This window comes from Pogoniulus pusillus, chromosome 25 (assembly GCF_015220805.1).
Source record: "Pogoniulus pusillus isolate bPogPus1 chromosome 25, bPogPus1.pri, whole genome shotgun sequence".
Lineage (NCBI taxonomy): Eukaryota > Metazoa > Chordata > Aves > Piciformes > Lybiidae > Pogoniulus > Pogoniulus pusillus.
Genome location: NC_087288.1, coordinates 8,457,078 through 8,481,770, shown reverse-complemented (window position 1 = coordinate 8,481,770; position 24,693 = coordinate 8,457,078). Strand labels below are relative to the sequence as shown.

Sequence of the window (24,693 nt, the reverse complement as noted above, 5' to 3'; positions counted from 1 at the left end):
CAGCCACAGCTGCCCATGGTGCTTAACAGGCAAACACAACAAAGAAAGAGGGAGAGCAACCTGGAGCCAGCTGTGGGGATTAATCCAGCTCAGACTCTCTTTTCCAGAACTCAGGTCTTTGGCTACCTTCAGGAGGGAGCTCAGGCTTGGAAGCCCTCTGAGCAGCACTGATTTTAGTTTAGCTAGAGAAAGAGAGCTGCTTTGTCCTGCCTGCTGCAGACTTTCAGACCACAGATATTTATAGACATTGATAGGATCCCCTTTCAGCCTTTTCTTCTCCAGACTAAACAGCACCAGGTCTCTGTGTCTTTCTTCACAGGAGAGATGTTCCAGTTCTTTAGTTGTCCTCCTAGCAATTTGAGGACTCACTCCAGTAGTTCCCTGTCTCTTTTGAATTGTGAAGTCCGAGACTGGACACAGTATTCTGGCTGTGGTCTTCTCAGGGCAGAGTAGAGGGGCAGGAGAACTTCTCTAGACCTGCTGGATGCACTTTTCTTGATGTACCTCAGGATACCACTGTCCTTCTTGGCCACAGGGGCACATTGCTGCAGTGTGTTTCACAACATTGGCATGGTCTGGCATTGCCATTAGAAGACCTTAGTGTCTTACATGCTCCTGGTGCCAAAACATCACACTGTGGGTTCTCCACAGGCTGTTCTGGATTTACAGTTTCCTGCTTCCCCTTGATTTTCCTGAATGTTTCCTGCATTGTGAGCACATCTTGCAGTAAAACCGCGATAGGGGAATTCCTGAAGCAGGCAGTGCAAAGGCTGTGGTGTGCTGTGCAGATCATGAGAAGACCTGGGCTCTGTGTTCATGTGGAACAGTGAGAGGAAGGCTGAAATCCCTTTTCTTAACAGAAAATATTTTAAATCAATCATTTATGATGCCTGGATTTGATAAGGCTACTTACCAGCCTAGACGTGTTTGCACACAGCAGTATCTTCTCATTTAAATTCAATCACAGTCACAAAACAAGCCTGGCTTAGACTAGCTGAAGACATAAACTTCATTTTCATCTCATTAGGCCACCTGGAAGCAACAATCAGTGAGTAGTCCTGACGTCAATGGTCTCTCTACTTCATTAAAATGTTAATTTCATGGCTTTAGTTCCCTTTGTGCAATGTGCTGCTGCAGGACAGTATATGCAGATTTATTCTGAAGCAGACAAATCTGCATGCCACATTCCATTTTTAGTGCCTTAGGTCCCTTTGGATCTTTCTTTTTTTCTTTTCTGGGGGGGTATTTTTAGCCTTTCCTATTTTTATAAACTGCTGTGAAAAGATGATCACCATAGCAACCAAAAAGTAAATATTTTCTTAAAACAGCCCTCTGAGAATGTATACTTAAGAATCAGGAATTCAAGGCATCATGCATTCAGGGGTGTTTTGCTCTGCTGTTGCCTTGCTCAGTATTCAAACAGCTATTGTTACAGGCTCACACTTTGAGCCAGGACATCAGAGATTCATGGATGTATAGATTGCATTGGGTTGGAAGAGACACTCAAAGGTCATCTTCTCCAACCCCGCTGTACTCAGCAAGGGCACCTCCAACTAGAGCAGGCTACCCAGCAAGGCTGACCTTGATTGTCTTCAGTGATGAGGACTCAACCACATCCATGGGCAACCTGTTCCAGTATTTAACTATCTCAAATGTGCAGAACTTCCTTCTGATTCCAACCTAAATCTCCCCTGCTCCACTTTCAAACCGCTGCCAGGCCACCCTCCACCTGGCTACAATGTGCTTTCAGGTAGTTGTAGACAGTAATAAGATCACCCCTGAGCCTCCTCTTCTCCAGGCTAAACAACCCCAGCTCCCTCAGCCTCTCCTCATAGGGTTTGTGTTCCAGGCCCTTCACCAGCTTTGTTGCCCTTCTCTGGGCATGCTCCAGCACCTCAACATCTTTCTTGAATTGAGGGGCCCAGAACTGGACACAGTACTCAAGGTGTGGCCTGACCAGTGCTGAGTACAGGGGAAGAATAACCTCCCTTGTCCTGCTGGCCACACTGTTCCTGATGCAGGCCAGGATGCCATTGGCTCTCTTAGCCACCTGGGCACACTGCTGGCTCATCTTCAGCTTACTATCTATCAGTACCCCCAGGTCCCTTTCCTCCTGGCTGCTCTCCAGCCACTCAGTCCCCAGCCTGTAGTGCTGCTTGGGGTTGTTGTGGCCAAAGTGCAGAACCCTGCACTCGGCCTTGTTAAATCTCATCCCATTGGCCTGTGATTGCAAGTGAGAAGTGGCCAGAACAGCTTGAAAGATGTGAAAACAGTCCAGTCAGACACCCTGCCAGCCCTCCATCGGTCTCCTGCTTCACAGTAGGCAAGATCATTTACCAACGAGCCTACAGACACCTTGGTACTTAGTGCATCGTTCCGCGTGTAAAACGAGCAGTGTTCTGAAAGGCAGCGAAGACAGATGGGTGGTGGCCAACTCATTTCCATCTTGGGGCCATTGCTGACCTTCTGCCATCAGAGGCAGCACCATAACTCAGTGTACCAGCCACTTTAAAGTGCCAACTTGGGCCAGAGTTCTACTCTTCAGATACAATTATTCATTCATGTCTGCAGTTGGTGAGAGTGGAGCGATGCTGTGATGAGTTCTCAGGTCATGGATTGACCTAGAGAAATGTCATAGGACCATAGAATGCTTTGGGTTGGAAAGCACCCCTGAAAGTCATCTAGTCCAGCCCCCTCTCTCAATTAGACATTCTCAACTAGATCAGGTTGCTCAGGGCCTTGTTAAGCCTCACTATGAATATTTCCTGGGATGGGGCCTCAACTACCTCCCTAGGCAACCTGTTCCAGTGTTCCACTACCCTCATGGTGCAGAGCACCTAACATCCAATCTAAATCTGCTCTTCACTAGTCTGAAGCCATTGCCCCTCATCCTACCACTGCAGGCCTTTGCAAACAGTCTCTCTCCATTCCTCTTGTAGCCCCTCTCAGGTACTGAAAGGTTGCTATTAAGTATCCCTGGAGCCTTCTTTTCTCCAGGCTGAAGACCCTCAGCTCCCTCAGCCTGTCCTCGCAGCAGAGGTGCTGCAACCCCCTGATCATTTTTGTGGCCCTCCTCTGGACTTGCTCCATCAGGTCCATGTCCTTCCTGTGTTGAGGGCTCCAGAGCTGGATGCACTACTCCAGGTATTCACCAGAGGTCTGTTTCGAGGTCTCACCAGGGCAGAGCAAAGTGTCAGAATCATCTCTTTCCATCTGCTGGCCACGCTTCTTCTGATGGAGCCCTGGATGCCACTGGCCTTCTGAGCTACAAGCTCACTGCCTGCTCGTGCCCACCTCCAAGTTGTTTTTTGCAGGGCTGCTTTCTACCAGCTCATCCCTCAGCTTGTATTGATAGTGACCTTTTTGTCTCTGAGACATCAGCTGCAGTTGCAGCAGCATATTCACTCTTCTAACACTGTGTTTGGATTTCACATCCATACATTATATCTTATAAACTACTCCAAGAGTTTGTCACCTTGGTTTGTGGTCCACTTCAACATGAGTTACTTCAGGTGTTTGACAAGTTATCAGTTGGCTGAATGAATTTTGTCCAATGGCATTTGAGAAGCCACCTCTGTAGTAGAACAACATAGTTGAAGTTGCTGTCCTTGCTTAGTGAACTTATGTCTGTAGGCTGACATGACTTTGGGAGAAGAAAAATAAGCCAATATTTCAGGTTGCTTTTTCATCACTAATCCTGTGAAGCCTCCACTCAGCCTCTTCATTTGAGAACTCAACAACCCCAGTTCCCTCAGCTGTTCCTTGTAAGACTTGTGTTCAAAGGCCTTCACTAGCTTGGTTGCTCTTGTTTGGACACTTTCCAAGTCTTTATTTAGGACAAAAAACAAGAGATATACTCAGTTATGTGCCGTGGCTACCTGTGGGCTCATACCTTCTTAAAGACAAGCATCCTGATCAGGAGAAGGTTGGAAGTAGAAAAGACTAGAGGGGGGCTTGCTCTGGTTGGATGGGTCTCATCCATGGAGATACTCAAGGTGGGGTTTGATGGGGCTCTGGGCAACCTGCTCTAGTTGAGACTGACTGCAGCCAGGGTTGGACTGGATGACCTTTGGAGGTGCCTTCCAACCCAGACCATTCTGTGACTCCCATCCGTGGAGATACTCAAGGTGGGGTTTGATGGGGCTCTGGGCTACCTGATCTAGTTGAGATTGACTACAGCAGGGGTTGGACTGGATGACCTTTGGAGGTGCCTTCCAACCCAGACCATTCTATGACTCTCTCCCATCCATGGAGATACTCAAGGTGGGGTTTGATAGGGCGCTGGACTACCTGATCTAGTTGAGACTGACTGCAGCAGGAGTTGGACTGGATGACCTTTGGAGGTGCCTTCCAACCCAGACCATTCTGTGACTCCCATCCGTGGAGATACTCAAGGTGGGGTTCGATGGGCCTCTGGGCTACCTGATCTAGTTGAGACTGACTGCAGCGGGGGTTGGACTGGATGACCTTTGGAGGTGCCTTCCAACCCAGACCATTCTATGACTCTCTCCCTGTCCACTCCCCTTCCACAGCAGCTGGGAGGCTTCACTTGTTCTGTGGTGTTTCTCTGTGTGCTGAGGAGCCAGTGGCTGTCAGACCCTTCAGCTTTATGGCTGCTTTCCACCGGAGCTGCTCCACCAAGTAGCTGCAGTAGGGTTGGGAGTCCGATCCCATGTTGTTAGGGAAGAAAGGAGCTGTGTAATTATTATCCTTTGTAGCAAATGTAACCACAGGCTGCAGAGGGATGGCAGTGCTTTATCTGACAAATATGTCACTGTCTTTCATCAGCTGATTACAATCATCTTGGAAGTTCCACTGTGCCTGCTTCTCCCTCTGCTTTTTCACCATTGTGTTTTGTTTAACTCTCCCTAATGAGCCCAGCGAAAAGCAATTGTTCTCGATAAATCATCTGCACTACAAAGCAGTATATCACAATTAGGCTTCCATTATACTTTAATTAGGCATTCCCTTATTAAATTGATGTCTTTGGCTTCTTTCAGGTCTCAGACTAATCCTGAAACAAATTCCTCTTTGTGGATAAATATTAGTCAGTTGTAATTAAAGAGTGTTCTCTGGAGCCGTGGCTTTTCATTAAATCCCTTTCTGACTTAGACTGCTCCCCCAAGTACTGGGCTGATTAAATTTAATAAGATTTGTCCACTGCATGTCTCATGGTCTGGTGAAAACTGGTTTAGCACCAGGAGATTGGGAATAATGAGCTGGTATTCTGGTGCAGGCAGTCGTGGGTCTATAACGCCCCTGAGGTGATGGGACTCCGTGGTGTGCAGGGATGAGCAGTGGAGGGGAACCACAGGATGGTTTGGGTTGGAAAGGACCTTAAAGACCATCTAGTTCCAGCCCCTCTGCCATGGGCAGGGACACCTTCCACTAGACCAGGTTTCTCCATGTCTCATCCAACCTGACCTTGAACACCTCCAGGGAGGGGGCATTCACAGCCTCCCTGGGCAGCCTGTTCCAGTGTCTCACCACTCTCACTGGCAAGAATTTCTTCCTGATCCCCACTCTAAATCTGCCTTCCTCAAGCCTCAGTTCATTCCCTCTCTCCTGTCACTACAAGTCTTCACAAAAAAGTCCTTTCTCAGCTTTCTCATAGCCCCCTTCAGGTACTGGAAGGGCACTATAAGGTCTCTCTGGAGCCTTCTCTTCTCCAGGCTGTGCAAGGAAGAAACCAGGGAATTGAATTAGTAGTGTCAGAGTGGAATATCAAAGGATTAAGGGAGATGTAGAGGGTTACAGTAAAGTATGAAAGATTAAAGTATGTTAGCTCTGTTTTGTTGACTGTTTCCTGACTGGGGCTTTGCTGCTTCATTGAAACCGAAGTGCTCTCCTGCCCCAGACTGGTTTCATTCAGCAAGATGCAGAGGGCAGAGCTACCTTCCATGTAAATATGCCTCAGCTGTGAATCCAGTTAATAAAGCAGACATTCTTGACAAAAATTCTTCTCATCACAGAATGGTGAGGGTTGGAAGGGACCTCTATAGATCATCAAGTCCAATGCCCTTGCCAAAGCAGGATCACCTAGGGCAGGCCACGTAGCAATGTGTCTAGGTGGGGGTTGAAATCTCCAGAGAATGAGAGGGTATGAAATGATTTCAGAGCAAACCCCCTGCCCCTGGTTTCAAATAAGGTGGAGCAATAGCATGGTGTGGCTTTGTTGTCTGTGTTCTTCAGAAAGAAGGTATAACCTCACCGTTTTCTGTGTGCTGAAACTATGCTTTCCTGCCAGGCTGCTGCTGCTGCTGCTCTGCATTCCTCTTGCTTTGTAGACAGAAATGCAAACAAACAACTGTGACCAAGAATGGCAACAGCACAAATCAGCCAGGCATGAAATGCCAGAGAGGGGCACAGGACATCTGTGGAAGCACTCCATTCAAATATTTGAGGTGGCTGCTAGCAGGTGTTTTGTCAAGGTCTAGTTCATACTCTATTTTTGGTGCAGGGGATGTTTGCATTTAGCTTTCTGCTTTGGTATGGGCTGTAATTGCCTTATTGCCATGCACTAGCCACTAGGGTGGCTACCATGACGATGGAGACTGCCCTTTCACAAGGAGATAGTGTGACCAGCAGGACCAGGGAGGTCCTTCTGCCCCTGTACTCAGCACTGGTTACTCCACGCCTTGAGTACTGTGTCCAGTTTGGGGCCCCTCAATTTAAGAAAGATGTTGAGGTGCTGGAACATGTCCAGAGAAGGGCTCCAGGGCTGGTGTGGGGGCTGGAGTACAACCCCATGAGGAGAGCCTGAGGGAGCTGGGGGTGTTCAGCCTGGAGAAGAGGAGGCTCAGGGTTTAGGCTGGACTTCAGGAAGAAGTTCTTCACAGAAAGAGTGATTGGCATTGGAATGGGCTGCCCAGGGAGGTGGTGGAGTTGTCATCTCTGGAGGTGTTTAAGAAGAGGCTGGATGAGGCACTCAGTGCTATGATTTAGTTAATTAGAAGGGTTAGGTGACAGGTTGGATGATTCTGTGAAAAGACCAGGGGTGATGGGGACAAGTTACTGCTGGGGAAGTTCACACTGGACTCCATAAGAAACTGTTTCCTCATGAGGAGAGTCAGGCATTGAAATCAACTCCCAAGGGAAGCAGTGGATTCAGCTCGACAGGCTGCTGGGCCAGCTTATTTCAACTACACTATCACCTAGAAAGGCTGGACCAGCTGATCCTTGGGGTCTCTTCCAAGGTGGCATTCTGTGATTCTGTGTTTGTAATGCTGATGCTCTCCAAAGTTTGGATGTATTTTCAGTTTGCTCTCATGTATCCCAGCTCTAATGGTACTGGGTGCACCACCTAGCCCATCTTTTGTGTGACAAGGAATCCCAGCTGAGCAGACTGCTTTTGCTGGGGCTGCTGAAGGCTGCACTAACCTTGAGTGATGCCTGGGACAGCTTGAAGAGGGCAGTGTCGGGTCATTAGGTAGCTAAAGAGTACTCTCTAGTGGTTATCTTTGGGTAGTGGTAAGAACAGATAGCAAAGTGCTCTGGATTAACATAAGGTTACTCACCCGTAGCCTTTAAGGAAGAAAAAAGAGAGTAAGGTGAGATTCGTATTTAAATAGTGGAAAAGAATTAGAAGCCAAGAACAAAATCTCTTTTTTTCTAACAGTCTCCATTTATTGCCTTGCTGCCACTGTTGCAATACAGCACTGGAGGGTGTTGTGCTGTTCATAGCACCATCACACAATCACAGGATGGTGGGCTTGGAAGGGACCTCTGGAGCTCATCTAGTCCAGCCCCACTGCTAAAGCAGGATCATCTGGGGCAGGTCATGCAGGAATACATCCAGGTGGGTTTTGAAAGTCTCTAGAGAAGGAGACTCCACAACCTTTTTGGGCAGCCTGCACCAGTGCTCCAATAACCTCATGATAAAGAGGTTTTTCCTCATGTTGAGGTGGAATTTCCTGTGTGTGCCACTTGTCCTATCACTGGGCACCATAGAAAGATGACTGGCTCCTTCTTGACACTCACCCTTCAGATACTGTTGAGATCAGATCTCCTCTCAGCCTTCTTTTCTCCAGGGTAAGCAGCCCTAGGTTTCTTAGCCTCTCCTCATAAGAGAGATGTTCCAGTCCCTTAAGCAAGGGCTGGTGGAAGCAGTGGTAGGACAAGGGGCAGTGTTTGCAAGCTGGAGCAGAAGTTGTTGCATGTGAACAGGGGGAAAGACTGTTTCACTGAGAATTAGTTTGGGCACCAGAAGGAAGATCTTCACAGTAAGAGTGGTAAAACACTGGAACTGGTTGCCCTGAGATGTGGTGGAGGCTTCATCCCTGAAGACATTCAGGATGAGACTTGGTGTGACCCTGGACAAGAGGTGTGGTATCTTGAGCTCCTTTCTGTCAGCAAGTGGAAGGTCTCCTCCTGTTTGGTGAGCCAGTGGAAGATCAGATAGCAAGAGGAAGAACCTGGTGTGCAGGATCACTCTTCTCTGTTAATCAAGGCCACCATTGTCACTCTGTCTCTTTTTTCATTTGCTTGTTTGATTGCTGCACTTACCCCAAAAAGATTTCCAATAACTCCTGAGTTGGAAGTGATTTAGATTAACCCTGGCTGATGTTGCTGCTTTGAAGAGGGTTGCCTGAAGCTTTAAATCTTCACAAGGATGAGGCTTCCCAGGAGGAGCTGTAAATCCTTGGAAACTGCTTCTTCCTGCTACTGTGCTCTCAGAAGAAAAAGATTACTCAATCCTCAGAAGCCAAGAGAGTCGTACTGCCCAGTCAGCAGTCTGAGGTGGCTTTCATCTTCATGTCCCAGTACATGCTTTCTGCTGCAAAGCCAGGCTGCCATGCTTGGGCATTGGGAAACAGGCACACATACAGGCTCTGGGCACAAATCCAGGCTGGGGGCAGAGTGGGTTAAGAGTAGCCCTGAAGAAAGAGGCTCGAGGGTGTTGGTTGCTGAGAAGCTCCCCATGAGCCAGCAGTGTCCTCATGCAGCCCAGAAGGCAACTGTGTGCTGGGCTGCATCTAGAAGAGATCCCTGACCACTGAAACTTCCTGATCTCCAACCTAAACCTCCCCTGGCACAATTTCAGGCTGTTTCCTCTTCTTCTATCACCTGATACTAGGGAGAAGAAACCAACCCCACCTCACCAAAACCTCCTTTCAGGGAGTTGTAGAGAGCAGTAGGGTCTCCCCTCAGCCTTCTCTTCTCCAGACTAAACAACCCCAGTTGCTTCAGCTGCTCCTCACCAGCCCTGTTCTCCAGACCCCTCACCAGCTTGGTTGCCCTTCTTTGAAGCCACTCCAGCACCTCAATGTCCTTCTTGGAGTGAGAGGCCCAGAGATGGAGGTGTCTTAGAAGCACATGTCGCAGCCCTTCTCCTGGTTGGGCCAGGAGCCAGGTGATGTCAGTCCTGTAGGGTGGCTGTCATTACTGCTGATAGCAGAGACACTTGGAGTAGGGGAGGCAGAATGTGAGCTGCTCTCAAGAGAAGTATGCTTGGTGCTGAGCTGCAGCAGGCTGGCCGTTGCTGCCCTTTGTAAGGACTTGCTTTCCAAGCCATTCCAGTTTGGTATTTCTTGAGAGAAGGCATGAAGGTTCTTCCCTGTGCAGCAGGCAGTGGTTCTCTGCTTAGATAGGATGCCTGGATCGTAGAATCCTACAATCCTACAATCATATGGGTTGGAAGGAACCTCCAAAGGTCATCTAATCCACCCCACTCTGTAGTCAGCAGGGACATCCTCATCTAGATCAGGCTGCCCAGGCTCTTGTCCAGCCTCACTTTGAATATCTCCAGGGATGGGGCCTCAACTGCCTCCCTGGGAAACCTGTTTCAGTGTTCCACCTGTTCCTAGCATCCAATCTAAATCTGCTCTTCTCTAGTCTGAAGCCACTGCCCCTTGTCCTGTCACTGCAGGCCTTTGTAAACAATCTCCATCCTTCTTGTAGCCCCCTTCAGGTACTGGAAGGCTGCTATTACATCTCCCCTGAGCCTTCTCTTCTCCCAGCTGAACACCATCTCCCTTAGCCTGTCCTCAGAGCAGAGGTGCTCCAACCTCCTGATCATTTTCGTGGCCCTCCTGTGGGCCCCATCCATCATCTCTGTGTCCTTCCTATATTGAGAGCTCCAGAGCTGGATGCAGTACTCCAGGTGAGGTCTCACCAGAGCACAGTGGCAGAATCACCTCTCTGGATCTGCTGGACAAGCATTTTTTAATGCAGCCCAGGATGTGATTTGCCTTCTGTGCTGCAAGCTCACACTGCCTGCTCATGTCCAGCTGCTCACCCATCAGCATCCCCAAGTACTTTTCCCCCACTTCATCCCTCCATCTGCACTGACAGTGAGGATTATTCCAGCCCAAGTGCAGCACCATGCACTTGCTCATGGGGTTCACCTGAGCCCACCTCTCCAGCTTGTCCAGGTCCCTCTGATTGGCATCCTGTTCCTGCAAACCTGCTGATGATACACTCGACCCCCCTGTCTATATCATTGATCAAAACATTAAACAGCACAGCTTCAAGCCACTGGAGGCAACCACCCAGCCAATTCCTTATCCACTGAGTAGTCCTCCCATCAAATCCAAGCAGGATGTTGTGGTGGACCACGTCAAAGGCCTTACAGACGTCCAGGCAGAGATCACATCCTTTCTCCAAACAAAAACTGGAGGACTGAGTTTTGCTCAGTGGCTCCTAGCACCTCCTAGCAGCCATATGTAGCTCTTGAAAAATCCAAGGACCAAACTGTCCCAGAGAGATCATTATAAGGCAGCTCTGAAAGGCTGAAAAGGGTTCCCCCCCCCCCACCACCCTGTGATATTTAAAGTTGAACTTTGGATACATAATTCTGAACATGTCCTTTTAAAGTAACTTTCTATTCTGTCCCTGTCATTTTTGGAGCCCAAAAGGAAAGCCAAAATGCCAGGGACAGGGAGGAAATTAAGAGGAGGAGCAGAGCTGAAGAGTAGGGTTTGATCGTCTTTGCAAGAAGTGACATCATTTAGGAGAACAAAAGTCTTCAGTCACTGGAACTGGAGACAGCTTTTAGTCTCCAATTCCATTTTGCCCCAAGCCAGGCAGCCAAATAAAAACAGCAGGATAAATCACTGCTGGCAGAACGTAGCGGTTATGCAACAGCCAGTGCACCAGGCACCTATTTTTAGATGGGCTTTGCACTAGCAGAATTTGGTTTATGAAATCTCCAAAGAATGTCTGATCAGAGGGAGGGCTGGAGGGGATAAAGAGGATGTTTGGAGGGTGCAAAATGTAAGAGCACTTAGGACAAGGATGGGCTACAGACGCCAGCTGGAAACACCAACGTGCTTTTCAAGGGCATGGGCTACAGCAGGCGTGGTAATGAAGAGTAGAGAGTTGGGGCTTTTGTCAGCATTCCCTTGGGTTCCACATCTGCAGGGGCTTGCTCAGAGCTTCATGGCAGGCATTGTCCCCTAATAACTGAATAGATGTGGCTTTACTTGAAGAGGGCTGGAGCACCGCTCCTATGAGGAGAGACTGACGGAGTTGGGGCTGTTCAGTCTGGAGAGGAGAATGATCCAAGGTGACATTATTGTGGCCTTTCAATGTCTTAAGGGGGCCTACAAGAGCTGTTCTAATGGGAGGTGTCCATGCCTATGGCAGGGGGTTGGAACTAGATGATCTCTGAGGTCCCTTTCAACCTAAACCATTCTATGATTCTATGATAAGAAAGCTGGGGAGGGACCTTTTAGGATGTCAGATAGTGATAGTTCTAGGGGGAATGGAACCAAGCTAGAAATTGGTAGAGTCAGATTGGATGTTAGGAAGAAGTTCTTCACCATGAGGGTGGTGAGATGCTGGAATGGGTTGCTCAGGGAGGTGGTGGAAGCTCCATCCCTGGAGGTGTTTAAGGCCAGGCTGGGTGAGGCTCTAGACAGCCTGATCTAGTGTGAAGTGTCCCTGCCCATGGCAGGGGAGTTGGAACTAGGTGATCCTTGTGGTCCCTTCCAACCCTGACTGATTCTGTGAAGCTGGGCTTCACCAGCTATGCTGTGCCTTGTCTTTCCCAGATCTGGAGTGCAGCAAGCAGCAGCTCACTTTGTGTTGGTGCTGAGAGGGCAGATGTAAAGAAATCACTTCAGGAAGGGTACTGAGGTGCTGGAGTGAGTCCAGAGAAAGGCAAGACAGCTGGTGAAGGGTCTGGAAAACAGGCTGGTGAGGAGCAGCTGAGGGAACTGGGGTTGTTTAGTCTGGAGGAGGCTGAGGGGAGACCTTATTGCTCTCTACAGCTCCCTGAAAGGAGGTTGCAGTGAGGTGGAGTTGGTTTCTCTACTATCAGGTGATAGAATGAGAGGAAACAGCCTGAAATTGTGCCAGGGGAGGTTTAGGTTGGAGATGAGGGGAAAATTTCTTTGCTGCAAGAGTGGTCAGGCTTCAGAAGAGGCTGCCCAGGGAGGTGGTGGAGTCACCATCCCACATGAACATAGCACTTCAGAACATGTTTTAGTGGTCGTGGTGGTGCTGGGTGAACAGTTGGACTTGCTGATCTTAGAGGGGTTTTCCAACCAAAACAATTCTATGTTACTAAATTGTGTGAGCTGAAGTACTCTGGAAAGCTCCCTGAGCTACAGATACTCCTCCTCCTTCCTGAGATCCCCTGGATTTAAGGAGCTCCCCAGATCTGGCTGGTCTGTGTTTCACACTGTTTTCTCATTCTTCACTACATTAAGTCTGTGTCTACTGCTTGCTCCACACCAAACTGCCTTATTTTCCAGTGTTCACAGGAACATAGCCTGAAGTTGTATTTTATTGGTTAAAAAACATTTCAGCTTACAACACAAATGTGAGTAGCTGAAGATTAGTCTCATGTACTGCACTTTATCCAAGGATAGATGCACATTTTCTCTCCTTTGTGTTTTATTTTATCCTCTTACTGTTGTAATTCTCCATCAGTTTGCACTGTGTGCAGTTTTGGTCCTGAAGTGTTTTGCTCAGATTCAGAACTGATAATGATTGGGGAAGGTTTGACTTTTCAGCCTTTAGAGATTCTAGCAGATAAAACATACTCTGCTCTGCCCTAGCGAGGCCTCACCTGGAGGGTTGTGTCCAGTTCTGGGCTCCTCCGTTCAACAGGGAACTGGAGAGCACCCAAGGGATAGCTCTGATGATGATGAAGGGACTGGAACATCTGTCTGATGAGGAAAGATCTGGGGCTGTTCAGCCTGAAGAGAGAAGGCTGAGAGGGGACCCTATCTGTGCCTATGAATATCTGAGGGGTGAATGTCAAGATGAAGGTGCCAGGCACTTCTTAGTGGTGCCCAGTGATAGGATGAGGGGCAGTGGACACAAACTGGTACATGGGAAGTTCCACTTCAGCCACCTCACCATTTAATGTATGTCTGAAATAGCTGAGGACTGGGGGTCAGAGGAGGGGCACAGGCTCTGCTCACTTGCTCCCTGGGATAAGGCAAGGAGCAGTGGATGTATGTTGCAGCACAGGAGGTTCCACCTCAACACAAGGTGGAACTTCTTTACTAGAAGGGTCACAGAACACTGGAACAGACTCCCTAGACAGGCTGTGGAGTCTCTTTCTCTGGAGACTTTCAAGGCCTGTCTGGATGTGTTCCTCTGTGACCTGAGCTAGACTGTATGGTCCTGCTCTGGCAGGGGGGTTGGACTTGATCTCTTTGGGTCCCTTCCAACCCCTAACATCCTGTGATCCTGTGAATGTGAGGGAAAACTTCTTTAGTGTGAAGGTGCTGGAGCACTGGAGCAGGCTGCTCAGAGAGGTTGTGGAGTCTCCTTCTCTGGAGATGTTCCAAACCCACCTGAATGCACTCCTGTGTGACCTGCCCTAGGTGACCCTGTTTTGGCAGAGAGGTTGGACTTAGCGATCTCCAGAGGTCACTTCCAACCCCTACAATTCTGTGTGTGTCCTATGAGGACAGGCTACAAGAGTTGGGGCTCTTCAGCCTGGAGAAGTGAAGACTTCAAGGAGACCTTGGAGTGGCCTTCCAAGTATCTGAAGGGGGCCTAAAGGAGGGCTGGGGAGGGACAGTCTACAAGGTCTTGTAATGACAGGATGAGGAGTAATGGATTTAAACTGGCAGAGGGGAGATTTAGACTGGAGATCAGCAAGTTCTTTCCAGTGAGGGTGGTGAAACACTGGCACAGGTTGTCCAGGGAGGTTGTGGATGCTCCCTCCCTGAAGGTGTTCAAGGCCAGGTTGGATGGGGCCTTGAGCAATCTGGTCTAGTGGGAGATGTCCCTGCCTGTGGCAGAGGGCTTGGAACTGGATGATCTTTGAGGTCCCTTCCAACCTAAACCGTTCTACGATTTATGATATCCTGCAGACATTCACTTCTGAACTCACTGCCACAGCAGCATCATCTAACCAATGTGTGAGTCGAATGTATCTTTGGGTTTCTGCAACAGCTGGGACAGTTGTCAGTCAGCAAAGCAGTGTTGTGACCACTGCATGATGTGTACTGATCTTTCTTCCCCCCAAACCTTCCTTGCAGGGGACAATCTCGATGCTATCCATGACATAACTGTGGCATACCCCCAGAACATTCCTCAGACAGAGAAGCACCTTTTGAATGGAAACTTCCCAAAGGAGATTCACTTCCACGTCCAGAGATACCCCATAGAGATGGTGCCCACTTCTAAGGAGGAGCTGCAGCTGTGGTGCCGGAAGCGCTGGGAAGAGAAAGAGGAAAGACTCCGACACTTCTATGAAGGTGGAAGATGCTTCAGTGCAAGGGGGCAAGGCATTGTCCCACCATGTAAATCTGAGCTCAGGGTCCTCATGGTGAAGTGCATCTCCCTCCTGTACTGGACAGTGTTCCCCCTGGGCATGCTGGCACTGCTGTACCTCTCCAGCTTGGCACGGTGGTATTTTGCAGCCATGATCGTCTTCTTCGTAGTGCAGCAGAAGCTGTTTGGTGGGCTGGAGCTGATTGAACTGGCCTGTCATGGCTATTTTAAAAAGCAGCAGAAACTTCAGGGCACCAAAAGGAAGAACAATTAGTTGTGGGGGAGAGAAAGTCGTAAAGCTGAATGGAGTGCAGATGTCCTGCAGGTTTTAACGCACAGGGAAGAATTCTGTTTCCTTTTGCATGAGAATCGTCTTTTGCTATCACTTGGTTTCTGTGAAGAGAAGGGGGAAATGTTAGCTCCTGCCACACGTGAAGGTGGTGATTTTTATCTCTGAATGTAATTTCAACATTGCTCTTGCAAGCAGCTAGCAACTGCATCCTGCTGTCGTTAAGAAACAAGTTGCTGAGTTAATGAACGGTCGTAAGGACATTAATAAACGTGAACTTCCCTGTAGAAACCCAAGCTCGGAGGCAGATGGATGGTGCCTGTGACAGTCACACTGCTGGAAAGTGAGAGTAGGGCTGGGAAAGCTGGCCTGTTTCACAGTGCTTTGATGGTAGGTGGAAGTTGGAGGAGGTGGTATTTTTCTGTTCTTTCTGTGTTGAAAGGCTGAGGCAGCTGGGGCTCTGTAGCTTGGAGCAGAGGAGCCTGAGGGCTGACCTCGTTCATGTTGATAAAGATGTGAAGGGCAGTGTCAGGAGGCCAGAGCCAGGCTCTGCTCAGTGACAGCACAAGGGGCAGTGGGTGCAAGCTGGAGCAGAGGAGGTTCCACGTGAAAAAAAGGAAAAACTTTGTCCCTGTGAGGGTGGCAGAGCCCTGAGGCAGGCTGCCCGGAGAGGTTATGGAGTCTCCTTCTCTGGAGACATTCCAAACCCACCTGGATGTATTCCTGATGTGACCTGCCCTAGGTGGTCCTGCTCTGGCAGGGGGGTTGGACTAATCTTCAGGGTCCCCTCCAGCCCCTAACATCCTGTGATTTCAAGACTTCAGACTTACTTTAAAACAATCATATGTCTACATCAACTTTTCCAAGCACTACTGCACCTTGCTTGGTCACCCAGAGTGATTTTAAGCCCCACAGTCTTGTGCTGCAGTACAGAAAGCAGTGCTGGCTCTGCCTCCATTTAAGTCATAATTGATTAGCTAACTGACCTCTGCAGCTAAGTTTTGATTTCTCACTGTTTCACACTGTTTTGGTCTCCCTGTTAGCTGTGGGAGACTCGTTCCTGCTGTAGTGTACAGAGCCGGGGGATAGAGGAGCTGCTTTGTTCTCGTTAGTGGGTTTTTAACTCCTAGAGGCGAGAATTAGTCCCTGTCTCTGAGCAGCTGGCAAATGCTTTGCAGCAGCTTCTCCTTGTAGACGTGATGTGATTGAAAACTTCGTCTTTATTTTTCACAGTAGGCAAGAGGTCTTCTTTTTTTCTTTCTTTTGAAGCATTTATTTTAGTTTTCATGTGGCTTCATTAGGCATTTCAAGTGTCCCTCCAGAGAAGCAGGGAGACTGCTTGTTCTGTGCTCGTCAGGCAGACCTGTTGCAAAGCAGCTGATGCAATGGTTGTCTCCTTACAGAGGTACAAGAAATGGGTTTGAGGCTTAGCACAGCACAAGGAAATTGAACTGCCTTTTCCATTTGCAGCATTTCCTTGGATTGCCTGGTGACATCATTGCTTTTCCAAGCTCCTTTGCAGCTTTCTGAGGGGCTCCCATTATAACACTTGCCCCCTAGTTTCATGGCTTCCAGAAAACCCAAAGGCTTAAACTCAGACAAGGCACTCTGAAGTGTATTCCATGGTGTGTATAATAAAAGTATCACTCATGCTGGCACAGTAGAAGACACAAACCTTGCCAGCTCTTGGGAGACACTTCAGGGTAGGTTTATTTTTCAACCTCAAAATAAGTTAGACCACTTGGTCAACTGTTATTGCTGCAAAACCTTTTTGACTTACCAAGTCTTTGCTGTTCATTGCATGGAGGTTTAGCTGAGCTAAAGCAAGCTGGCCTGGCTCTGTATGATTCATGGCATCACCATGAAATGTGAAAGCAGAGGGTGCAAAACATCCCTTGGATGGCGTTGAGCATCCCGAAGCTTGGGTCAGCGCGGTGGGACACAGCAGTTTGCTTCTCAGTGCCAGCACTTAACACTTTGTCCAACCTGTTGGTTTCAAAGGCCTGTGGCCTTTGGAAGGAATCACCAGCCTCTACTCAACTGGCCCTGGCAAGGTGACAAGGATTTTTTAATCTATGCTTATAGCAACTGGTGGTTTATTGTGCTGAACTGTACTGGAAGCCATCTGTTTTACTCTCATCTTTTTAATCCCTTTCTCTCTTCTTAGAAAGAATCAAATAAAACTAGGTTTATATTTAGGGTTATGTTTCTTAATGACCTTTTTTTCTTTTGGTCAGGTTTATATTTTGAGTACCTGATGACCTGCAGCTGGTGTTTCATTGTCAGGAGTGGAAGGAGGTCCTGGCTGCACTCTGCAGCTCTGGTGCAGTTCCCTGTAACTTGCTGCAAGGGAAAAACTAAAAACCTCATTTCTGATTAATGCAGAGGAGACCTAAAAGGCTTCTTCTAGTCTGCCTCTGAGCCAGGGCAGTGCTTTCATACCAGGAGTAACCATGACCAGCCTACATCAGTAGCCTTAACATAGTCTTCAGGAATGACTTTGGAGGACAGGTTCTGCGTGTTGGTGACTTAAGTAGCAGCTGCACTTTCCTCAGTCACTCAGAGAACACTCTGCTGTCATCAGATGCATCAGAAACATCAGGGTGAGTCTTGGTTATGGAGCAGTGAAAGGTTTCCATGTGTGTGTGATTAGAGCTGGGCTCTGAAAATGAAACCCCTCCTTAGAGCTGGGCTCTGAAAATGAAACCCCTCCTTAGAGCTGAGCTCTGAAAATGAAACCCATCCTTGACCCTTACCAGGGACTTTCTCCTAGATGGAGCCAAACACTGTGATGTGGTAGGCATCCTGCAGATGGAATTCATCCTTCTCACTCCTGGAGTGGGACTGGAAGAGAAAGAAGAATCTTCTTGTCAGCTGCTAAGGTCACATTTGCAGTGCTGGACTCCATGGTGCAGGACTGCAGGTGGTAAGTGAAGGCTCCTCCTCTGCCAAGGAAGTGTATTGGCTTTGCAGATCCAGGGCTTCATTTTTCCAGCTCAATTAAAAGTGTGAGGGGGGAGAGAGGGGAGGGAGATTGAATAAAAGCAAATAGCTTTGTAGATAAAGGAGTTTATCTGAAGTGTGGTTAGGGGAGTAGGGGGAGATGTTTCTGTGCTTTCTTTTCCTCTGGTCAAAACCTTTTACTCAGAAAGTTCTAGTATGCCGATTTTTGGGGAGATTTTTGGTCTTACTGTGTTTCTCTGTTTGAAGTACTCTAAGGTGGCATTTAGGGACATGGTTTAGTGGTGGACTTGGCAAGGTGGGCTCAATGATCTTAAAGGTCCTTTCCAAACTCAGTGGTTCTGTGCTGGGTAAATCACTTGGCAATGTTTTCAGCGCTGATACGCTCAAGGTGCTAGCACTCCAGGAGTCACATATCCCTCTTCTGTGGGACACACAGTGACATCCAGGCTCATCTCACCTACTATCACATCTGTCATAGCCCCAGCAGTGACTGCTCTGTCTACAGGACTTAGAGGTTGTGCTAGGTCTCACCATGCTGGAGATCAGTGACATGCTTTGAGGCTACTTCTCTCCTTTGCTCAGTCAAATGTGCCCCCATCAGCATCAGGGGAATCTTTCTCTCTGCAGAAGGCTGAAGTCCTGCCATCTGTGTTTCTCATCAAGCTCATCTGGGTATAGCAGGATGTCAGACCAAGGCATTCCTCTCTTGGCTTTCATGCTGCAAGGCCCAGAGCCGGTCTGTGAGGCGCTGGTCTTGGTCACACAAAAGGCAGCTCCTGGGTTTGTGCACTGCATCAGTCTGTGTTGTTTCAAGCAGATCTGTCTTTTTATAAGGTGATTTTCTATGTACACTGTGTGGAAGGAAACACCAGGATACTCCAAACCTCCAGCAAGCCTTAGTCTTCAGAGTTTCACCAAGTACATTAGAATGTTTTAGTCATGTACCAGTTACTCTACAGCAACAATAAAGACCTGAAGCATTTCATGGGTTTAATTCTTCTGTTTTCTTTTCACTGCCTGACATATTCTGCATGAGCCCATAAGGAACAAACCTCGTCTTCAGTTGTATTCTCCCCACTCTGCTCTGCTCTTGTGAGACCCCACCTGGAGTACTGCATCCAGTTCTGCAGACCCCAGCATAAGAAGCACGTGGAACTGCTGGAGTGGGTCCAGAGGAGGCCATAAAGATGATCAGAGGGCTGGAGCACATCACCTGTGGGAACACAGGCTGCAAGAGGTGAGTCTGTTCACCCTGGAGAAGAGAAGGCTCCAGGAGGACCTTCTAGCCCTCCTGGAGGGAGCCTACAAGAAAGCTGGGGAGGGACTTTTTACAAGGGCTTGTAGTGATTGGATGAGGTAAAATGGCTTTGAGATGGAAGAGGGGAGATTTAGGCTGGAGATTGTTTCCAGTGAGGGTGGTGAGACACTAGAACAGGTTGACTAGGGAGGTCATGGGTGCCCCCTCCCTGGAAGTGCTCAAGGCCAGGTAGGACAAGGCCTTGACCAACCTGCTCTAGAGGAAGTGCCCGTGGCCATGGCAGTGGGGTTGGAACTGGGGGATCTTTAAGGTCACTTCCAACCCAAACCATTCTGTGATTCTATGGCTCTCTGTCTTGAGCAGGCTGATGTCCACCTGGGTGCCTGACCTGTGGTTTGTGGCTGTTGGTTTGGTGTCTCCCATCTCTCCATGGGAGGCTGGAAAGGGACAGCTGTCTGTAGCTTCCCTTCTAGCCTCTGCATGTAAAGGTTGTGTAAACCTTTGAGCATGCAGGAGGTCTTCAGCCTCCTTTCTGCAGATGCTGAGCTGCTCTAAGGCTTTTGCTTTTCTGTCCTTGCTGGGGAAAGGGAAAGATCTTTTCCTGGAGCCCTGAGAGTAAATGCAAGGAGATGTTTTATGCAAGATCACAGCAAGGTGTTCAGGTCTGCCTCTTCACAACATGTGAAGGTTAAAGGCAGGCTCTCAGCTTTCCACCACTAATGACAGAAAGTGCTATGTAAGTGAGAGAGAGTCTAATTAGGGATTAATGAGAAAGGAGCCTGTGGTTTTGTTATCTGTAGGACGCAAGTGCTGTGGATGAGCAAGAGAGGTTGCATTAGCTGCTTCCTGCTGAGTCTTTCCAGCAGGAAAGTTCTTAGTAGACTTTCTCTATCATTTCAGGCCAGGAGATAGAGGAGGGCACTGCTGACAAGGAATAATGGTGGGGCTTGGTGTCCTCTGCTGCTGGTGGAACAAAGCTCAGACATAGGTGGACTCTGCAGACCTTGGGGCAAAGACCTTGAGCTCTGCTGTTGGTTTGCCACTGCCCAGCAGCATTTGTCATGCACCTTCTGCCAGCAGTGGACATCTCTGGGGGATGCAGTGCTGCTGGGAACACACCACACTGTGCCACAGGCTCTTACAGTGGGTGAAAAGGGGCTCCAGCCCCATCAAAGTGTGTATGGCCACAGTTGTTCCTTCTCTTCAGCCCAGCGCCTGGTGGCAGCCCACAGCACATCAGGAGACAGGCAGCCTGGGAGCAAAAGGACAGCTGTTTGGTTCTGTGAAGGCCAGAGCAGAGCCCCCTGCTTTGGAACCAGCCCTCTGTCCTGATTCAGCCTGGATCTCTGAGTGAAGGGCACTGGAAGAGAGCAGACTGTTGACTGTTAGATAAAGACCAGAATCAGCCTGGGAAGGTTAAAGACCTAATCTTGAATTGGCCTTATTGTTGCTAGCTGTTGCATAAAGGCTATTAAAGTTATTACAGGACATGCTGGATGCTTGCACAGCAGGAACCACAAATACAGGCAGGAAGGTCCTTGTCATAAACATGACTCAAGCCATCTCAACAGCCCTCTTTGCCGTCACGATGCTGCTCGCAGCCTGCCCAGCTGAGCACTGCCAAGCTGCTGGCAAGCACTGGGTACACTGGGTGGAAATGGCTCCTGCTCTTCCTGCACAATGTCAGGCTTTGATTTGCAGATCCCTGAAGGTTTCTCAAGAGGAGAGACCATCTGACGTGAGGCAGACTTGCTTTCTCACTCTCCTCTCCACGGGGGTAGTGATGCAAGCGGCAGAAGGAACCAGGGAGCAAGAGTTACAAACATCCCTGCGCAAGTCCCTGTCTTCCACAGGCATTTGCCAGACCTCCTGATGTGCTTCATGCTGCCCTTTGGAGGCTGCAAGGATTGCTCTGCTTTTTGCCACTCGGCCACCCCAGTCCCATAGAATCAGAGAATGGCTTGAGTTGGAAAGGACCTCAAAGATCATCTAGTTGCAGCCCCTCTGCCATGGGCAGGGACACCTTTCCACTGGATCAGCTTGCTCAAGGCCTCATCCAGCCTGGACTGAAACCCTTCAGGGGATGAGGTGACCACAGCTTCTCTGGGCAACCCATTCCACTGTCTCACCACCCTCACCGTGAAGAACTTCTTCCTAATGTCCAATCTAAATCTATCCTGCTCCAGTCTCAAAACATTATCCCTTGTCCTATCACCACAGGTCCTTAGAAAAAGTCCCTCCTCAAATTTCATGGAGCCCCCTTCAGGTACTGGAAGGCCACTCTGAGATCTCCCATGAGCCTTGTCTTCTCCAGGCTGAACAGACCAAACTTCCTTAGCCTGCTCTCCTGGTAGAGGTGCTCCATCTCTCTGATCATCTTTGTGGCCCTCCTGTGGACCCTGTCCAACAGATCCATGTCTTTCTTGTGTTGGGGGCTCCAGAGCTGGACATCTGTGCCCTAAAGTTATCAGTTACTTTGTCAGAACGTAGGCTGACTCCTCTGAGTCTTGCATGTGGCTATCAAGAAATCTTCATTCCCAAGCAGATGGACTTTTCCAGCCTTCTGTGTGGACACAACATGCAGTTGTTGCTCTGCCAGGTGCCTTTCCCAGTGACAGACCTCTGTAGTCCTAGGTATAAAGAAGTCCTTTGGCTGTCCCTAGTCTGCCAAATGCTCTGTCACACCCACTTAGGAACTCAACCCAGCTTTCAGCCAGGGTTCACCAGATCCTTATCCTCCTGTCCTACCTCGCTCCATCCCACCTTCTCCAGCAGAGAGGAGGATTCGAAAGGAGGAGCTCACCCTGCACTCCATCAGTGCTAGGCAGAGCGGTGGCACTGAACCTGGAGTACTTCCAGGGCCACCAAGGCTCAGTGAGTCACTCATTAAGGCGATGCAGCAGGAAGCCATCTGGAAATAGATGGCGATGGAAGCAGACGCAACAGCCAGGCACCCACTCGCCCCCATGGCAGGGGCCTGCTGGTCGCCCCGTGCCCGAGGGGAGGACAGCTACTGCCTGTGTGACAGGCTGTGGAACTGCAGTGGGCTATATTTGCCAGGAGAGCATCGTGTGCACACCTCGAGGGGCAGCTGCCCGGCACTTTGAAGAACATTAGCTCCCCTAATGAATCAGCAGGAAGAGGGACCTAAAAATACGACTCGGCTCTAGAAGGGCATCATCAAGCTGCTCAAGGAGCCAAGGTCAGGGAGCCCTGATGTGCCTTTCCAGCTCTGCTTGGGGTTATGATGATGCTCTGCTCAGATGCTCATCGCCTCTGAAAAGGTAGGATGTGCTAAGTGTCCTTTCAAACTTCTGCTGTCCTCTTGGATGTTAAACTGAAGGAGAAGACAGACCCTGACCCATGCTGTAGCCACCCTGATGTAAAGTCGAGCTCTCCCTCTGAGAGAGCTCTGGCTTTGTGTCAGGGTGTCCTGCATGGAATGGGTGTAAAGATTGGGGATGGCCTGGGCTGCATGTTTCTCACTTCTGTGTGAGGACATCAGCCATATAGAAGGCAAGTGATAAATGCATGTGTTTAAAGCCATGTGGATGTGGTGCTGAGGGATGTGGTTCAGTGGTAGTAGCTTAGCAGTACTGGTGGGATTGTGAGTGGTTGCACTTGATGAGCTCAAAGGTCTCTTCCAACCTCAGCAGTTGTACGATTTGGATTCAGTGGCTGTGCATCCTTGTCACATCCTCAGTAACCTCTTTGGTTCATGGCTTAACATTGCTCAGCAGCTTGTCCCACATGAGGGCCAGGCCACTGTACCAAAGGTGGCCCACATGGGCACGTGCAGCTCTAAGACCTGTCTGTTAAAACTACAGAGGGGTAGATTGCGTGGAGGGAGGCACTGAGTTAGTGACCTATCACAGCCAAGGTCAACCTTCCTCTCAGTAAGGTTTGCAGGGCCCTGCTACCAGTTCAAGTAATGTAACCCCAGGGACTGACTCTGCCCTAGCTGGAGCATCCATCACTTTCCTATGGCTTGGAAAAGCTTGGTCAGAAAGTGCTTTGTTGTTGCTATTTCAGTGTTTCTGAAGAGCAGTTCTCTCTCATGAATGTCAGGGTGGAGGTTACTTACAGGAGCAGCAGAGCTTCCCAGCTGCTACATCGAGTGTTAACAAAGCCTTGACTGGAGAATCCTGCTGAGCTGTGGGCTGAGGAGCAGCAGTGTCTTGTGAGCAGTGCAGGTGAAGGGCAGAGAGAAGAGAAGAGAAAAGGTCCATCAGTTCAGGAGCTGCCCCAGAATGCAGGCAGGTGCAGATGCCAGCACCATGTCCACATAGATCTCTGCAGACAGCAGGCACAAGCTGGGATCCTGCTCCTGATCTAAATCACTTCTGACAGATGCTGACAGTCCTGATGGGGAGGACAGACTCCTGGAGAAGGCCCCCATCCGTGCTGTGGGCCTGGGGCACTGGGTAGGGTCTGTGTTGCAGTCATGCATCGTCTCAGTCCCATCCTCAGCACAAATTTGGAGGCTTTGACAGAAACCACAGGAGGAAGCTCCTCTCATTGTGCTCTTCTGCTTGTCTGTGGGGTCTCTGTGCTCATTCTCCATCACTCCACGCCTGCAGCTGGACCCAGCTCTCTGTGGCTGCAAAACATGTTGAGGCTTCTGCCTGCAGGGTGGGGAGAAGGGCTGCAGGAAGCCCAGAGGAATGGTGAGCTTGTGCCTTCCCGCTGCAAGGACTGAGCTGACCCCAGCTCCATTTTCTGCTGCCCAACAGCAATAATGCTCCTGTAGAGGGGGTTGATGGGATGGGAAAGGGCAAGCTGGAGTAGAAGCCATGGAGTTTCATTCTCCTCTTTGCAGATACTATTCAAATAATCCATTCCAATCTCTGTAGCCCACACCCTGAGGGAGGATGTTTTCAGAGCAAGAGGACCACCAGCCATCTGCTTGAGAGGAGAAGTCCATGGGCAATCAGTTTGGGTGGCAGCCTGACCCTCAGACCAAGGCTGCTTCTATAGAAGATCTGGGGAGAGGGAGGGATTGTACAGGGGCATTGGTGCAGCCCCCTGTCCAGAGCAAAACCCATTCCAATCTGCTAGTAAGTATCCAGGCATTTAGGAAGGCTTGGACTCGCTGTGTTGTGTCCTGATTTGGTTCAGGACTAGCTCCCAACTGTTTTTATTCCAGCCAGCAAACTTGCTACAGGGTCTTCCAGAAGCAAGGGCACTTTGTATTTTGGGAGAGGGCATGCAAAGAGGGAATTGTGATGGGAAATGTTACTTTAATCTCTACAACTCCTTGGAAGGAGGTTGGAACCAGGTGGGTCTTGGTTTCTCCTCCCTAGTAAGAAATGATAGGGCAAGAGGAAATGTCCCCAGTTTTTACCAGGAGAGCTTTAGGTTGGACATTAGAAGAAACTTCTTCACTGAAAGGATTCTCCAACACTGGCAGAGGCTGCCCATTGAGGTGGTTGAATCCCCATGCCTCAAAGAGGCAGAGATGTGGTGCTGAGGGACGTGGTTTAGCACCAGCCTTGGTAGAGTA

The 24,693-nt window shown here is 49.2% G+C and overlaps 1 protein-coding gene across 3 annotated transcripts in view; it reads left to right on the top strand.

The window, feature by feature from the left end:
- The window catches only part of LCLAT1 (lysocardiolipin acyltransferase 1), a 135,694-nt gene extending 116,777 nt beyond the window's left edge, over positions 1 to 18,917 (top strand). Inside the window, exons 7-8 of one of the 3 annotated variants that reach the window (XR_010307017.1) lie at positions 14,445 to 15,358; positions 17,206 to 18,917. Coding sequence is in view for 1 of the 3 variants with exons in the window: in XM_064164343.1 (XP_064020413.1) it covers positions 14,445 to 14,953 (509 nt within the window). In the remaining 2 variants the exon portion in view is untranslated. Of the gene's footprint in view, positions 1 to 14,444 lie in introns of all 3 variants that reach the window. The other 2 variants (XR_010307018.1, XM_064164343.1) reach the window with 2 other exon arrangements.
- The last annotated feature ends 5,776 nt before the right edge of the window (positions 18,918 to 24,693 follow it).